This window comes from Zophobas morio, unplaced genomic scaffold (genome assembly GCF_036711695.1).
Source record: "Zophobas morio isolate AGI-343-1 ecotype UQ-CSIRO unplaced genomic scaffold, CSIRO_AGI_Zmor_V1 ptg000008l, whole genome shotgun sequence".
NCBI lineage: Eukaryota > Metazoa > Arthropoda > Insecta > Coleoptera > Tenebrionidae > Zophobas > Zophobas morio.
Genome location: NW_026972113.1, coordinates 10237172 through 10255886, shown reverse-complemented (window position 1 = coordinate 10255886; position 18715 = coordinate 10237172). Strand labels below are relative to the sequence as shown.

The 18715-nt window shown below is 29.6% G+C and overlaps 1 protein-coding gene across 1 annotated transcript; it reads left to right on the top strand.

Annotated features, from left to right (window-relative positions):
* Positions 1 to 1099: 1099 nt before the first annotated feature.
* Positions 1100 to 18655, top strand: LOC135125301 (cathepsin L-like). Its single transcript, XM_064050769.1, has 6 exons — positions 1100 to 1615; positions 1664 to 2011; positions 7943 to 8183; positions 8240 to 8440; positions 17917 to 17990; positions 18041 to 18655. The coding sequence occupies exons 1-6, from the start codon at positions 1508 to 1510 to the stop codon at positions 18596 to 18598; spliced, it is 1530 nt and encodes a 509-aa protein (XP_063906839.1). The 5' UTR covers positions 1100 to 1507; the 3' UTR covers positions 18599 to 18655.
* Positions 18656 to 18715: the final 60 nt, after the last annotated feature.

Below are 18715 nucleotides of genomic sequence, written 5' to 3'. Positions count from 1 at the left end.
ATTTTTCATTAATTTTGCGATTTTGAACATTTAGATTTAATCGATTTCAAATTTTTACGATTTTAAAATTTTTAGAAATTGTACTTTTTCGTTTATTCAAGTTTGCAATTATCAAATTAAAAATGTTCAATTTTTCAATTGTATAATTTTTGGACATTTTAATTTTTCTTTCTTTAATTTTTCGGTTTCTCAATTTTTAATTTTGTCATTTTTTCGTTTCTTTAATTTTACTACCTTTCAATTTTGGATGTTTCGATTATTAGTTTTATTTTCAAATTGATTGTTTTTTTTGAAGTTTTGGGTTTTTCATTTTTGTTTTTTCAATTTTTCAGTTTTTCAATTTTTAATTCTTTAGGTTTTTAATTTTTCGTTACTTCAACTTTTCGAATTTTCAAATTAAAATTTGTCAAGTTTTCAATGTTTGAATTTTTCGTTTTTTAATCTTACAATTTATCAAAGTTTGCAGTTTTCAAATTTTTCAATTTTTTACTTCTTGAATTTTTCGTTTGCCCAATTTTACTATTTGTCTTTTGGATGTTTTAATTATTCGTCTTTTCAATCTTTCGGTTTCTTAATTTTTATGTTTTCACTTTTTCAAATTTTCGATTTTTGAGTTTATTTTTCATATTTTGTTGCTTCAACTTTTCGTTTTTAATATTCTCGTTTATTCAAGTTTCATATTTTTCAGTTTTACAATTTTTCGATTTTTCAATGGTTCAATTTCAAAATCACGATTTGAAATTCTTCATTTGTTCAAGGTTTCGATTTTTCAATTTTTGGGTATTTTAATTTTTAAAACACGAACTTTTAAAACAGTACAAGCTTTCTCAACCTGCAAAATTCGGACAACTTTTTAATATTTTGAAAAAGAAAAAACAAACAAAAGTTTCTCAAAAATATAGAAATTTTGAAAAACTAAAAATACGAAAACGAAAATTTTTGTTCAAAAAAACAAAAATTCCTCAAAACACTATTTATCTACTAACAGTTCCTACCGATCGTGTTCATCCAAAAAGAAATTCAAATATTTAATAATAATCAACACGAAGCTAAATCTCGCTAAAAAACCCATGTGGTACATGGAAGAACACCATTAACATTTCTTCAAACATAATGCGTTTACTGACCTAGTAACAATTTATTAACCAACAAAGGTTTCAAAATGATCTCAATACCCGCCAATTGTACAAAAAACGTCAAAACGGCGATGACATTGACACTGACGTCCAGTGACACATTACCACCCAGAAAAACACCCAAAGGTCAACACCCAACCGGAAGATTTCGCAACCCAAACCGCGAAGAAAGTGAAGAGATGATGGACAACACGTTACATTACGCCAGAGATCTTCACCGGGGGCCACCAAAGCCACCTTCCACCATCTTAAATGGCCAAAAATTCAAACCACTCTCAGTCTTCGCCGGAACATCTTCAAGACCAGTGAGAGTTCGTGCTTCCACTGACATTAACTTGTAAAAGTTAGGCAACGTTAGGCGAAATTGAGCCATGAAGACGCTGCTGGTTCTAGTAGCGCTAGTAGCCTCCACCACGTGCCAACTGCGCTTCTCCATCTCCTTGGAGAATCTCCTCCAGGAGGAATGGATGGCCTTCAAGGTAATTACAGAACCATTTGGAATTATTTTAATTGTCACTCTCCTCCAGCTCACGTATAACAAAAGCTACCGCTCCCCGGAAGAAGAAACCTTCCGCAGGGAAGTCTTCATCGAAAACCGTCACAAAATCGCCAGATTTAACCAGGAGTACGGTCGGGGTCAGTGGAGTTTCGTCCAACAGTTGAACAACTTCGCCGACATGCTCAACCACGAGTTCCACCGGGCCCTGAACGGGTTCAACATAACTTTAAGGTCCAGGGTGGCTATTCCCACCCCCACTACTTTCATCCCCAGCGCCAACGTGATCTTCCCGGACTATGTCGACTGGAGGGAAGCTGGGGCTGTAACCCGGGTCAAAAACCAGGGGTTGTGTGCGTCGTGTTGGGCCTTCAGCGCGGTGAGTACGATAAATCGATAATCGAGTGGCACGTGATCGCGGACGATCGCACGGAAATCGGTCCGCCGGGTTTCGACACCTACAATTATTACGCAAGAATTTTCAGATTTTCCCAAGATATTGTTAATTTAGAGCTCGATTACGAAATCGTTCTCACAGAAAATTAACATAATGAGAGAGAAGATCCGTCGTTTTATAGTAGGCTTTGTATTTTTGGGAATGAGAGTGTGTTTATTATAGTTAAGAGGTGTTGGGATTTTCTGAAAGCTTTTAAGGTTACTTCACATGACGAATGCATGCCTTGGTTGACAATGACCAATCGAACGAATTACTTAAATAGTGCGAATGTAATCAAGGTGAAGAGGTAATAGGTAAACACTTGTGGAGTTGAGTAAATGGAGATTGTAATCTCGCACTTCCCGTGCTTTATCTGATTGTTCTTGGGATGACTTTGATTTTTTGGAACGGACTTTTGACGAAAAAAATAAAGATCTTGAATAGAATCGGACATTCTTGAAGAGTGATACAATGAAAAAATCGGTTGGTATTTCTAGTGAATGCACTTAAGTCACTTCACTTTGTTTACTCGAGTGAGTGTTGATGATTTTTTTGCATGAATAGTTTACAACTGGAGTGATCTGATTGGATTTCTATTTAAAGATTTCCAAGGCGAATTAAATTAAAAGGTGGACTTCGTGGCAATTTTAAAAATTCGTCATTTTTTTCTAATGAATAATAATAATATCTTAGTTTACATTTATCTTCATGTTTCAAACCCCCCATTTTTTTTCAGTTGTTACAAAATGTAGAAAAAAAATGTCAAAATTGAAGAATATTAAACTTTTCCAAAAAAACTTCAAAAATTGAAAAATAATAAAAATTGAGTCTCAGGTACTTCAAAATTGATATAATTAACTTCAAAATGTTCAAGCGACATCTTATTACTCTTTCAGTTTTCGAAAATTATACGAAAAATATTTTTTCAAAATTTTCGAAAATTCGTCAAAAATTCTCACTTTTTTTAATAAAATGAGTTGTAATCGGCTGTTTACAGCTTTAAATTCGACGATTTTTTTCAAAAAACCGACTTCTACGATTCAAAATTCCCACATTTGTCCGTTGAAATTTTAAAACTTATTTATAGAAATGACAAATTGTCTCTGGAAGCTTGGTCTCACAATTTTCAAAAAATGGAATATTTACAAAAAAGTTCGCACTGTGAACTTTGCCAACATTTTGAAAAGTAATTTTCCAAAAATTCAAATTTTCACAAGTTGAAAAAATAAAAAACTGAATTACCAAACAGTCAATATTAGAAAAAAATTGGTCGCCAGCGGAAAATTTTTCGTTTCTTCAACAATACGATTTTACAATTTTTGATTTGTTTTTAATTTTTCGAGTGTAGGTTTCACGTTTTGAATTTTTCTTTCATTCTGATTTTGCAATTTTCCAATTTTGATTTTTAATTTTTCATTTCTTCAGCTACATATATGATTTTGTAATTTTCGATTTTTCAGTACATATTTTTGTTTTTAATTTTTCGATTTTTGAAATTCCTCAATTTCTCGGTTTTTAGAAATTGTAGTTTTTCGTTTTTCAATTTTTGGAGTTTTGAAAGTTTGAATTTTCAAGGTTTCAGTTTTTGCAATTTTCTTTAATTCTGATTTTGCAATTTTCCAATTTAAATTTTTGGTTCTTTTAATTTTACGATTTGTTACCTTTTAGATTTGACCGCTTTGAAATTTTCGATTTTTCAACTTTTGGACATTTTAATTTTTCGTTTTTCCATTTGTCAGTTTTTAATTTTTCGATTTTCCAATTTTTAGATTTTTTTACTTTTTTTCCAATCTTCAGCTTAAAATTTTTAGACTTTTCAAGTTTTGGATTTTTTGATTTTTGGTTTTCAATTTTTTGATTTTTCAGTTTTCCAATTTTTTAATTGTTCAGTTTTTAATTTTTCGTTTTGTTAGTACTACGATTTTTCAATTCTGCCAATTCTGCTTCTTGAACTTTTCAAATTCTAATTTTTCAGTTTTTTATTTTTGAATTTTTCGTTTCTTTGTATTGTAGTTTTAGATATTTGTTTTCAACTTTCCAATTTTTTTCTCAAGTTTTAAATTTTGTAATTTTTCATTTTTCAATTTCTTGATTTTTGGTTTTTTCAATGGTTTGATTTTTCAGTCTTCCAATTTTTAATTATTCAGTTTTTTAAATTTTGTTTCTTCAACTTTTTCAGTTTTCAATTTAAAATTTTTTAATTTTCCAATTTTTCGTTTTTTAATCCTAAGATTTTTCAGTGTTTGCTTCTCGAGCTTTGCAAATTTTAATTCTTCTATTTTTTGATTTTTGAATTTTCGTTTTTTCAACTACGTATATGATTTTACAATTTTCGATTTTTCAATTTTTGTAGTTTTTGAAAGTTTGAATTTTTCGAGGTTTCAGTTTTTAAATTTTTCTTTAATTCTGATTTTGCAATTTTCCAATTAAAATTTTTGTTTTTTTTTAATATTACGATTTGGTACTTTTTAGATTTCAGCGTTTTTCAAATTTTCGATTTTTGGACATTTTAATTTTTCGTTTTTCCGTTCGTCAGTTAGTCAGTTTTTAATTTTTCGTTTCAATTTTTCAATATTTTTTTCAACTTTCCATTGTTTTTTTGCCAGTCTTCAGATTAAAATTTTTAGACTTTTCAAGTTTTGGATTTTGTAATTTTTGGTTTTTTCAATTTTTTGATTTTTCAGTTTTCCAATTTTTAATTATTCATTTTTTTAGTTTTTCGTTCCTTCAACTTTTCCAGTTTTAATTTAAATTTTTTTAACTTTCCACTTTTTTGTTTTTTAATCCTACGCTTTTCAGTGTTTTTGCTTCTCGAGCTTTTCAAATTTTAATTCTTCAATTTTTTGATTTTTTAATTTTCGTTTCTTCAACTACTTATATGATTCTACAATTTTCGATTTTTCAATATTTGTTTTTAATTTTTCGTTTTTTTTAGAAATTGTAGTTTTCCGTTTTTAAATTTTTCTTTAATTCTGATTTTGCAACTTTCCAATTAAAATTTTTGATTTTTCTAATATTACGATTTGATACTTTTTAGATTTCAGCGTTTTTCAAATTTTCGATTTTTGGACATTTTAATTTTTCATGTTTCCGTTGGTCAGTTTGTCAGTTTTTAATTTTTCGTTTCTTCAATTTTTCAATATTTTTTTCAAGTTTCCATTTTTTATTTTTTTTTTTAAGTTTCCAGATTGAAATTTTTCGACTTTTCAAGTTTTGGATTTTTCAATTTTTCATTTTTTCGTTGTTTAAATACCATGATTTTTCAGTGTTTTCAAATTTTCATTTGTCAATTTTTTGATTTTTGAATATTTCGTTTCTTGAACTATGTATATGATTTTGCAATTTTCGATATTTCAATATTTATGTTTTTAATTTTTCCTCAATTTCTGGGTTTTTAGAAACTGTAGTTTTTGAAATTTTCTTTAATTCCGATTTTGCAATTTTCCAATTTAAATTTTTGGTTCTTTTATTTTACAATTTGATCGCTTTTTAAATTTTCGATTTTTCAATTTTTGGACATTCTAATTTTTCGTTTTTCCAATTTTTAGCTATTTTTTTCAATTTTCCGTTTTTTTTCAAGTTTTCAAATTAAAAATTTTCAACCTTTCAAGTTTTCAAATTTTAATTTTTCAATTTTTTGATTTTTCGTTTCTTCATCTAAACATGTACATATATATGATTTTTCAATATTGGCGATTTGGTACTTTTTAGATTTTACCACTTTCCAAATTTTCGAGTTTTCAAATATTGGACGTTTTAATGGTTCGTTTCAGTCATTTTTCAAACAAATTTTTAAAATTTTTAGTTTTCTCAATTTTTCAACTTCATAATTTTTGGACATTTTAATTTTTCGTTTTTCAAATTTTAATTTTTATATATAATAATAATAAATAGCCAATATTAAAAAAAAGACGGTTATGTCGAAGAAGTACAAAATTTCTGAAAAACAATAGCAGGAACGCAAAATAAAATAATTTTAAAATTAAATTATTCTAATTGTCCAAAAATCTAAAATAATAAAAATTTGATTCAATAACAATCAAAATTTAACGTTGACTTGGCGAAAATTTTTGAAAAAGTCACGAACTGTTTGAAAATTTGAAAAGTAAGAAAAAAACTAAAACCAAAATTCGTCAAAATTTCCCACTTTTTGAATAATAATAAATGTTTTTTTAATAATAAAAATTTGATTCACTATAAGAATTTAAAATTCAAAAAACGACAAAAATTTTCAAAATTTGAAAAATGTATATAACAAAAACCTGACTTTACTAATCAATATTTAAAAAACAAGAAATTTAAATATCAATCGAAAACTTTTTTACTCTGCAGTTTTGAAACTTCGTCAAAATTTCCGAGTTTTTTTTTAATAAGCCGAAATTCTGTTTTTGTTCAAGCCGCAGTCGATTGTTTCCAAAAGTACAAAACGTCTCAAAAAACAACAGCGTAAAAAATCCAAAATAATAAAAATTTGATTCACCAAGAATTCAAAATTTATTTAAAAAAATGACAAAAATGTCCTTGGGAGCTCCCGTTATCCATCCAATTTTCGAAAATTTCAAAATGTACAAAAACGACTAATGCAACGTTAACTTTGCCAAAAGTTTTACTTTTCCAAAAGTCGAAATCTTCAAAATTGAAAAATAACTAAATTTAGTTTAAAAACTACGAAATTTAGATAATTAACGTAAATTTTTTTGCTCTCTAATTTTTGAAAATTCGTCAATATTTTGCCACTTTTTTAAATAAACCGAAAATAGTCTATTATGACAAAATGTCCTTAGGACCCCTGTTATCCAGTTTGTCAAAATTGGAAACGTAGAAGCAATATTGCAAAATCCAAATTATCAAAATTTTCAAAAAATACTTTAACAAAAAACGAAATTTTCAAAAATTTTATAATTATGAAATTGAATTCAATATTAAAAGAACAAAAATTAAACAATAAATGCTCTTTAATTTTTGAAAATTCGTCAAAATTTCTCACTTTTTTAATAAACTGAAAAACAGTTCCATTGTTACGAAAAGTAGAAAATGTCTAAAAATAATAGCATAAACGTGAAATAAAATTGTTTCCATTTTCCAAAAATCGCAAAATAAACATGCATTCACTAAAAATTAAAAAATTACATGTAGGTAATATCCGTTCGCAAAACTCCCGCACTGTCAGTGTCAGATTTGGAAAAAATGACCTGAGTGTACTCAGTGGTGAGATGCGAAAAACCTGTACAATATGTTGCAAAATTGCAATCCAGTGACAAATTAGTGACTAAAAATAACTTGTCAAATAAAAATGTCAAAAGCACATTAATTGAAGATTTTTATCAATGCAAATAAAGAAAGAGTATGACACACGAACGACAACGAAAGCTTTTTTTGAATAATATATATTTTTGACTTTACTGTCCACTTCTACGCTTCTGGTGCTACAATTTGTTTGAATTACTGACAAGTTCTTTAAACACATTGAACACTTCAGCAACTCAAAAAGGTAAAATAGTTAATAAACATTTGATTTATCATTCATTAATTTTGAAAATTTGAAATTCAAGGCGGTAATCATATAAACTTAAAAATCTTTTAGGGGATTATTTCTCATACCAACGGAATGTCATTCTGACAGTGCGGGAGTTTTGCGAACGGATATTATAAAAATTATTGCAACCTTGACTTTGCCAAAATTTTTAAAAAACACTTCAATTTTGAAAATGAATGTATGTATTTTTTTAAGCTAGACAAACTTCCAAAAATCAAAAATTATAAAATGTATATCTAAACGTGAATTTTGTGAACAATTTTGAAATTTTTTTTTCAAAAATCGGAATTTTGAAAAACTGAAAAATAAAATCAAACTCCAAAAACCGACGTTTTCAGGCTGGCGCCCTCGAGGGCCACACTTTCCGCAAAACCGGCCGCCTCCCCGAGCTCAGCCCCCAAAACCTCATGGACTGCAGCAAATCCTTCGGGACCGACAGCTGTCAAGGCGGCCTCATGGACCCCGCATTCGAATACGTCCGAACCAACCCTGGAATCGACATCGAAAGCGCCTACCCCTACGAAGCCAGGGACGGACCGTGTAGATTCCTACCAGAAGCGGTGGGCGCACAATGCACAGGTAAAACCGTAAAAAAGACCCAAAATTAACATTTACTAACGATTAAAAAATGGCAGGATACGTCGACATAGCTCCAGGGGACGAAAAGGGTCTGGAAGCGGCCGTGGCCACCATCGGTCCCGTTTCGGCCGCCATGGACGCGGGACGGGAGACCTTCCAGTTTTACTCGGATGGGATATACTACGACCCACAGTGCGGGAACAGCGAGGAGGCGGTCAACCATGCGGTGTTGGTGGTGGGGTATGGGACGGAACCCAGCGGCCAGAAGTACTGGTTGATCAAGAATTCGTATGGGCCGCAATGGGGGGTTGGGGGCTATTTGAAACTAGCCAAGGAGGCGAATAACCATTGCGGGATAGCGACCATTGCAAGCTACCCCCTTGTCTAGCTTAATAATAAATAACAATAAATTATTTTAGGATACGGGTTGTTTCATTTGTGGAAATTCCACAACTGTACCGGATTATAGACACAGTTGAACTTTATTATCGTGAATTTTAATTGAATAAATAGTGTCTTGGAAGCAATTAAATCTATAATTGAGAGTTTAATTGGCGATGACAACATTTCAGCAAAGAGTGGCCTTCTGAAACAACAGACGCTACTTCACCTTCACTATTATAAAATTTATGGATAAAAAATAATTTCTTATTAACGCATTAAATATGTTGCACATTATTGCAAAATAGTTAGGAAGAATTAACTTGAGAGGAAAGTTTTTTTGAACACGGCACGCTGTCAATTCTGTGTCAGTCGGTTATATATTCTTATCAAGGTCATTTAATAATAGTCGATAATGACTCTCGAGAAAAAAAAATGAGAATTGAACGTCGCATTCAAATCAGACGACTTCAGATTATTATCGGCACTCGAAAACGTGTGAATAGGCTTTTAAGTCATAAAAGAGGCTGTAAATGTTATCACCACTTTAGAAAAATTGATTTTGATGTCTTGTGGAGATAATCTGTGATTACGTGAGAAGTGCCAAGTTAGACTACAATGTGAAAGCTTATTAATTAATTTTATATCTGATGTGTAACGTTGGAAGATTTTCTAGATGTTTTCGATATGACAAATTGCATTCCGGAGCTTTTTCGAATTTTTCATTTTTTTCGATTTTTAATTTTTCCATTTTTCTACTTTTCGAATCAAAAAAATGGAAAAATTAAAAGAACAAAATTTGAGAAAGTTGAAAATCGAAAAAAGGAAATATTGTAAAATCGAAATATTGAAAATTATAAAATGAAAAAACGAAAAATTGTGATGTCAAAAAATTATAGAATCGTCAAAATTGTAAAGTCGAAAAAATGTCACACTGAGACATTTTAAATCGAAAAATTACAAGATCTTTTTTTTGCTCCTTCAGTTTTTCGAGTTTTCAAGTTAAAATTTTTCAACTTTTCCATTCAATTTCTAGATTTTGCAATTTTTTTATTTGAGTTTCTCGAGTTTTCACTTTTAATTTTCTTTATTTTTACAATTCTTCAATGTTCCGATTTTATAATTGTTTGTTTTTTCAATTTTTCGGCATTCCGCAGCTTTTTTGAATTTTTCATATTTTTTCGATTTTTAATTTTTCCATTTTTCTACTTTTCGAATCAAAAAAATGGAACAATTAAAAGAATAAAATTTGAGAAAGTTGAAAATCGAAATATTGAAAATTATAAAATGAAAAAACGAAAAATTGTGATATCAAAAAATTATAGAATCGTCAAAATTGTAAAGTCGAAAAAATGTCACATTGAGACATTTTAAATCGAAAAGTTACAAGATCTTTTTTTTGCTTCTTCAGTTTTTCGAGTTTTCAAGTTCAAATTTTTCAACTTTTCCATTCAATTTCTAGACTTTGCAATTTTTTTATTTGAGTTTATCGAGTTTTCACTTTTTAATTTTCTTTATTTTTACAATTCTTCAATGTTCCGATTTTATAATTGTTTGTTTTTTCAATTTTTCGGCATTCCGCAGCTTTTTTGAATTTTTCATATTTTTTAAATTTTTAATTTTTCCATTTTTCTACTTTTCGAATCAAAAAAATGGAAAAATTAAAAGAATAAAATTTGAGAAAGTTGAAAATCGAAAAAAGGAAATATTGTAAAATCGAAATATTGAAAATTATAAAATGAAAAAACGAAAAATTGTGATATCAAAAAATTATAGAATCGCCAAAATTGTAAAGTCGAAAAAATGTCACATTGAGACATTTTAAATCGAAAAATTACAAGATCTTTTTTTTGCTCCTTCAGTTTTTCGAGTTTTCAAGTTCAAATTTTTCAACTTTTCCATTCAATTTCTAGATTTTGCAATTTTTGTATTTGAGTTAATCGAGTTTTCACTTTTTAATTTTCTTTATTTTTACAATTCTTCAATGTTCCGATTTTATAATTGTTTGTTTTCTCAATTTTTCGGCATTCCGCAGCTTTTTTGAATTTTTCATATTTTTTCGATTTTTAATTTTTCCATTTTTCTACTTTTCGAATCAAAAAAATGGAAAAATTGAAAGAATAAAATTTGAGAAAGTTGAAAATTGAAAAAAGGAAATATTGTAAAATCGAAATATTGAAAATTATAAAATGAAAAAACGAAAAATTGTGATATCAAAAAATTATAGAACCGTCAAAATTGTAAAGTCGAAAAAATGTCACATTGAGACATTTTAAATCGAAAAATTACAAGATCTTTTTTTGCTCCTTCAGTTTTTCGAGTTTTCAAGTTCAAATTTTTCAACTTTTCCATTCAATTTCTAGATTTTGCATTTTTTTTATTTGAGTTTCTCGAGTTTTCACTTTTTAATTTTCTTTATTTTTACAATTCTTCAATGTTCCGATTTTATAATTGTTTGTTTTTTCAATTTTTCGGCATTCCGCAGCTTTTTTGAATTTTTCATATTTTTTCGATTTTTAATTTTTCCATTTTTCTACTTTTCGAATCAAAAAAATGGAAAAATTGAAAGAATAAAAATTGAGAAAGTTGAAAATTGAAAAAAGGAAATATTGTAAAATCGAAATATTGAAAATTATAAAATGAAAATGAAAAAACGAAAAACTGTGATATCAAAAAATTATAGAATCCTCAAAACTGTAAAGTCGAAAAAATGTCACATTGAGACATTTTAAATCGAAAAATTACACGATCTTTTTTTGCTCCTTCAGTTTTTCGAGTTTTCAAGTTCAAATTTTTTCGACTTGAAATTTCACGAGTTTTCAATTTTTTGAAAGAAAACTACGTATATAAAGAAAAAAAAACAAGCATTCAGCACAATTGCGAAGGGGTGGGTGGGCGGGGTTTATATTTTGTTCATTTTTCCTTAACATACGAAATCTTCTTTTCCCAACAAGAAACTGAAAACAAGAAGTAGTTTTCAATATTTAAAAGATCTTTTTTTTGCAATCGAAGATTCTCAAAATTGTAAACATTTCAAAATTCAGAAATACTTTGAAATGTGGAATGAACTAAATAATTTTTTAACATACTTGGTTTAAAATCTTTGAAGCAATCTACCTATGTTCCAAGAAAGATTTTTTTAAATATCGATGATCTTGGTTTGGAGAAATTTTGAAATTTTCAAAAATTTTGACATTTAGAAAAACCTGGACGACGATAAACCAAAAAATAACATTTTTATCATCTTAGGTTTCCACAACTTTGACACAACTTCGGCGTGTTAGAAAACCGCAAATTTTGAAAACAGCGAAAATCTTCAATTTTTTGATTTTTGAATTTTCGTTTCTTCAACTACGTATATGACTTTACAATTTTCGATTTTTCAATATTTGTTTTTAATTTTTCGTGTTTTTTTTAGAAATCGTAGTTTTCCATTTTTAAATTTTTCTTTAATTTTGATTTTGCAACTTTCCAATTAAAATTTTTGTTTTTTTAATATTACGATTTGAAACTTTCAGCGTTTTTCAAATTTTCGATTTTTGGACATTTTAATTTTTCGTTTTTTCGTTCGTCAGTTTTTAATTTTTCGTTTCTTCAATTTTTCAATATTTTTCAAGTTTCCATTTTTTATTTTTTTTTCAATTTTCCATTTGTCAATTTTTTGATTTTGCAATTTTCGATTTTTCAATATTTATGTTTTTAATTTTTCCTCAATTTCTGGGTTTTTAGAAATTGTAGTTTTTCGTTTATCCAATTTTTGAATTTTTCTTTAATTCCGATTTTGTAATTTTCCAATTTAAAATTTTATTTCTTTTATTTTACAATTTCATCGCTTATCAAATTTTCGATTTTTCAATTTTTGGACATTTTATTTTTTCGTTTTTCCAATTTTTAGCTATTTTTTCAACTTTCCATTTTTTTTCAAGTTTTCAGATTAAAAATTTTCGACTTTTCAAGTTTTCAAATTTGAATTTTTGAATGTTTTTGATTTTTGAATTTTTCGTTTCTTCAACAATGTACATATAGATATGATTTTTCAATTTTCGATTTTTCAATATTGGCGATTTGGTACTTTTCAGATTTTACCACTTTCCAAATTTTCGAGTATTCAAATATTGGACAAATGCTTCGTTTCAGTAATTTCTCAAATAAATTTTTTAAATTTTTACTTTTCTCAATTTTTCAACTTCATAATTTTTGGACATTTTAATTTTTCGTTTCAATTTTTAATTTTTATATATAATAAATGGTCAATAGTAAAAAAAAATGGTAGACGCTTATGTCGGAGAAGTACAAAATTTCTCAAAAACAATTGCAGAAACGCAAAATAAAATGATTTTAAAATTAAATCATTCTAATCGTCCAAAAATCCTAAATAATAAAAACTTGATCCACTAACAATAAAAATTTAACGTTAACTGGCGAAAATTCTAGAAAAGTTATTTTTTTTTTAAATCACGAACTGTTTGAAAATTTGAAAACTAAGAAAAACCTAAAACGAAAATTCGTCAAAATTTCGCACTTTTTTAATAATAATAAATGTTTTTTTAATAATAAAAATTGTATTCACTAAGAATTAAAAATTCAAAAAACGACAAAAATTTTCGACTTGAAATTTCACGAGTTTTCAATTTTTAATTTTCGATTTTTTGAAAGAAAACTACGTATATAAGAAAAAAAAAACATTAAGCCCCACCCACCCGCCCCGATCTCAATTGTGATGAGTTTCATTTGATAATTTCTTGTAGAGAAATGAGAATTTTGCAACTAAACTCGGCCCTATTTTGTTCATTTTTCCTTAACATACGAAGTCTTCTTTTCCCAACAAGAAACTGAAAACGAGAAGTAGTTTTCAATATTTAAAAGATCTTTTTTTTTGCAATCGAAGATTCTTAAAATTGTAAATATTTCCAAAATTCAGAAATACTTTGAAATGTGGAATGAACTAAATAATTTTTTAACATACTTGGTTTAAAATCTTTGAAGCAATCTACCTATGTTCCAAGAAAGATTTTTTTAAATATCGACGATCTTGGTTTGGAGAAATTTTGAAATTTTCAAAAATTTTGACATTTAGAAAAACCTCGACGACGATAAACCAAAAAATAACATTTTTATCATCTTAGGTTTCCACAACTTTAACACAACTTCGGCGTGTTAGAAAATCGCAAATTTTGAAAACAGCGAAAATCTTCAATTTTTTGATTTTTGAATTTTCGTTTCTTCAACTACGTATATGACTTTACAATTTTCGATTTTTCAATATTTGTTTTTAATTTTTCGTGTTTTTTTTTAGGTAAATCGTAGTTTTCCGTTTTTAAATTTTTCTTTAATTTTGATTTTGCAACTTTCCAATTAAAATTTTTGCTTTTTTTAATATTACGATTTAAAACTTTTTAGATTTCAGCGTTTTTCAAATTTTCGATTTTTGGACATTTTAATTTTTCGTTTTTTCGTTCGTCAGTTTTTAATTTTTCGTTTCTTCAATTTTTCAATATTTTTCAAGTTTCCATTTTTTATTTTTTTTTCAATTTTCCATTTGTCAATTTTTTGATTTTGCAATTTTCGATTTTTCAATATTTATGTTTTTAATTTTTCCTCAATTTCTGGGTTTTTAGAAATTGTAGTTTTTCGTTTATCCAATTTTTAAATTTTTCTTTAATTCCGATTTTGTAATATTCCAATTTAAATTTTTATTTCTTTTATTTTACAACTTCAGCGCTTTTCAAATTTTCGATTTTTCAATTTTTGGACATTTTAATTTTTCGTTTTTCCAATTTTTAGCTATTTTTTCAACTTTCCATTTTTTGTCAAGTTTTCAGATTAAAAATTTTCGACTTTTCAAGTTTTCAAATTTGAATTTTTGAATGTTTTTGATTTTTGAATTTTTCGTTTCTTCAACAATGTACATATATATATATGATTTTTCAATTTTCGATTTTTCAATATTGGCGATTTGGTACTTTTCAGATTTTACCACATTTCAAATATTGGAAATGCTTCGTTTCAGTAATTTTTCAAATGAATTTTTAAAATTTTTAGTTTTCTCAATTTTTCAACTTCATAATTTTTGGACATTTTAATTTTTCGTTTCAATTTTTAATTTTTATATATAATAAATGGTCAATAGTAAAAAAAAATTGGTAGACGCTCATGTCGGAGAAGTACAAAATTTCTCAAAAACAATAGCAGAAACGCAAAATAAAATAATTTTAAAATTAAATTATTCTAATCGTCCAAAAATCCTAAATAATAAAAACTTGATCCACTAACAATCAAAATTTAACGTTAACTGGCGAAAATTTTAGAAAAATTTTTATTTTTTTTAAATCACGAACTGTTTGAAAATTTGAAAACTAAGAAAAACCTAAAACGAAAATTCGTCAAAATGTCGCACTTTTTTAATAATAATAAATGTTTTTTTAATAATAAAAATTGTATTCACTAAGAATTAAAAATTCAAAAAACGACAAAAATTTTCGACTTGAAGTTTCACGAGTTTTCAATTTTTAATTTTCAATTTTTTGAAAGAAAACTACGTATATAAGGAAAAACATTAAGCCCCACCCACCCGCCCCGATCTCAATTGTGATGAGTTTCATTTGATAATTTCTCTCCGCCCTTCAGCTCACGATGAATAAAACATTCATTACAATTGAGAAGGGGTGGGTGGGCGGGGATTATATTTTGTCCATTTTTTCTTAATATACAAAGTCTCCTTTTCTCACCAAGAAACTGAAAACATGTTTAACTATCCTGTGGTAGAAAGAAAACTATATATTAAAAAAAAAACAAAGATTAAGCACCGCCTACCCGCCACAATCTCAATTATGGTGATTTTCATATGATAATTTCTTGCAGAGAAACGAGGATTTTGTAACTAAACTCCGCCCTTCAGCTCACAATGAATAAAACATTCATCACAATTGAGAAGGGGTGGGTGGGCGGTGTTTATATTTTGTTCATTTTTTCTTATTATACAAAGTCTCCTTTTCCCAACTAGAAACTGAAACATGTTTAACTTTCCTGTTGTTGAAAGAAAACTCTATATATTAAAAAAATACGAAGATTAAGCCCCACCCACCCACCCGCCCCGATCTCAATTGTGATGAGTTTCATATGATAATTTCTTGCAGAGAAATGAGGATTTTGTTACTAAACTCCGTCCTTTAACTCACAATGAATAAAATATACGTCACAATTGAGAAGGGGTGGGTGGGCGGGGTTTATATTTTGTCCATTTTTTCTTAATATACGAAGACTTCTTTTCCCAACAAGAAACTGAAAAGATGTTTAACTATCCTGTTGTTGAAAGAAAACTATGTATATAAAAAAGAACAAAGATTAAGCCCCACCCACCCGCCCCAATCTCAAGTGTGATTAATTTTTCATTCTTTGTTAAACTGAGGGGCATAATAGCGTAATTGCAAAATACATATTTCTCTATTGATTTGAATGAGTTTGCCTTCTCAAAGCAAAGGACTAAAATTATTAATTAAACTAAAATCAAACAAAATGTTATAAGGGACAAAATACGATAAAGGGCAAAATTACTGAAAGGAAAAAAATAAAAACTAACATGTTATAAACATTATAATTCTTATTTTATCATTCTTATATAACGACGTTGGTTTTCTCACATTTTCAAGAAATGGGGTAACTGATTTGTTTTTAATTGGACCAATAAAAAATTTGTGATCAACATAGTCATAGCACAAAAGAAAAGTTGTCACAGCGCATTACCAGTGCAAAAAAAAAGGAAAGGGTTAAGTTCGCCGAGTAAGCTGCTGAATCCCTGAGCCACTGAGTCACGAGTTCATATACTTATCTCGTATAATGTTATGATACCGTGCAATTATTTCAGCGAAAATTTTAACTTTAAGCGAAAAAACTGAAAGTGGATTCGCTTACTACAATTCTAGGAGTATATTTTTGTACAACATTCAACTCATTTTAAAATGCGGTTCATTGGATGACGTCGTCATATTGTTACAGACAGACGGGCAAACGGAACTAAAAATATGATTACAAATTTTGGAATTGAGGAAGTAAAAAGTTTGAAAATTTCAAAAATTTTGAGATTTGACGACTACAAACCAACGTTTTTATCATCTTCGGTAACCAAAATTCCGACATATAACTTCACCACGAGAACGCAAATTTTTGAATTCCAAAAACCAAATTTGTGGTGTTGAAAAAACATTTACAATTGTTAACTATAGAGACTTTTGGCACTCAAGTACAAGGCCCCGATATGGGGCTACTTTTATTTTCAATTTGCTTCAACGATCTACCGAATTACTTTGACAACGCCGAAAAAATGCGAACTTCCACATGACACAACTATTACTAATCTAAATTAACTGACTTGAAATTGAAAACTAAACATAGTGGCAAAATTAGAACAAAAATATTATTCTACGCATCCAGCTAATACGATTCAGAAGAAAGTTCAAGATGCTACTAGAGATTGAATAGTGGGTATTGAGACGTCACGATCTTGAAAAAATATATAAAGTTCATTCGATCAAATATTTTGATAAAAAAAAAATGGGTGGCGCAGAAATGCCTATTTTACGTAAAATGAAAAGCACATAGGGGTGATGAATTTTTCTTTAGCTTGCTTTTGGTTATTTCCTGGGTGTAGCGTTTGAAGAATTCCCAATTAATTTGAATTTAACGCTTTGAAGACCGAAATCTGGAAGAAATACCATCCAGAACACCTTTCGACTTGCATGTATTTAAACATGAGGTAAATAAATTATCCAAACTAAAATCCAATTCAAAGTATGCAAAGACGTGATTGGACACCTTGATAAGATTATAAGCAATTGAAATGGTGCACGTGTAGATCTCAAAAACCCGATAAAAATTACCACCACCCCAAAAACCGACTATAAATTGTCCACCTGCCTTGGACATCGTCACACCGCAGCAACATGATGAAAACTCTGATCGTGCTATTTTTCACTCTGTTCATCGTTGCCATTTTGGCAGCCCCCAAATCGCCCCTCCACCAAAAATGGGATGATTTCAAGGTAAGACAATCAATTTTTGTCCAAAACTGGCACTAACCCCCTTTTCCAGCTGACCCACAAGAAACAATACAGCAACCCCTTGGAGGAAGTTCGCCGTATGGCCATCTTCAACGACAACCTGGCCCAGATCGAGGAGCACAACGCCAAATTCGCCAAGGGAGAAGTCAGCTACAGCAAAGCCATCAACCAATTCGGTGACCTGACCAAGGAGGAATTCTTGGCTTACGTCAACCGCGGCAAGGCCACCAAGCCCGTCAAGAACCAGAAACTGGCCAAGAAGTGGGTGCCTTCCAAGAAACCCGCTGCCGCCCAAGTCGACTGGAGAGGCAACGCCGTCACCGAAGTCAAGAACCAGGGACAATGCGGATCCTGCTGGAGTTTCAGCACCGTGAGTAGGAACATTCTCGAGGGTTTGAGTAGTGTTGATTTTTTTCGCAGACTGGCTCCGTGGAAGGTCAACTCGCCATCAATCGCGGACAACTCATCTCTCTCAGTGAACAGAACTTGATTGACTGTTCTACTGGATATGGTAATGCCGCTTGCGACGGTGGTTGGATGGACAGCGCCTTCAACTACATCTACGACTATGGTATCATGAGCGAAAGCGCCTACCCCTATGAAGCCCAACTTGACAACTGCAGATACGACGCTTCTCAGTCTGTCACCAGCATCAATGGATACTACGATCTGCCCGCTGGAGACGAAAACTCCCTTGCCAACGCTGTCTCCAACAATGGTCCCGTTTCTGTGGCTATTGACGCCACCGATGAGCTCCAGTTCTACAGCCAGGGCATCATCTACGACACCACTTGCAACGAAAGAGACCTCAACCATGGTGTCCTCGTCGTAGGATATGGTTCCGAAGGTGGTTACGACTACTGGATCGTCAAGAACTCCTGGGGAGGTAGCTGGGGAGAAGGTGGTTTCTACAGAACCGTCCGTAACTACAACAACAACTGTGGTATCGCATCTGCTGCTTCATACCCATCTTTGTAAGCAAATTTCCCAGAACCTTACGATGTAAACAATAGCACAATAAAATTTTGAAATTTTTTTTTTTCAACAAGTCACTTTTACTGAGTTGCGCCTTTCAAACGATAAGACATTGACAAT

What these genes read in the sequence shown, in the direction of transcription:
- LOC135125301 (XM_064050769.1), top strand. Translation starts at nt 1,508, where the DNA reads ATGAAGACGCTGCTGGTTCTAGTAGCGCTAGTAGCCTCCACCACGTGC. An exon ending in AGGAATGGATGGCCTTCAAG is followed by an intron (nt 1,616 to 1,663) that starts GTAATTACAGAA and finishes ACTCTCCTCCAG; the next exon opens with CTCACGTATAACAAAAGCTA. An exon ending in GGGGTATGGGACGGAACCCA is followed by an intron (nt 8,441 to 17,916) that starts GCGGCCAGAAGT and finishes CTGCCGCCCAAG; the next exon opens with TCGACTGGAGAGGCAACGCC.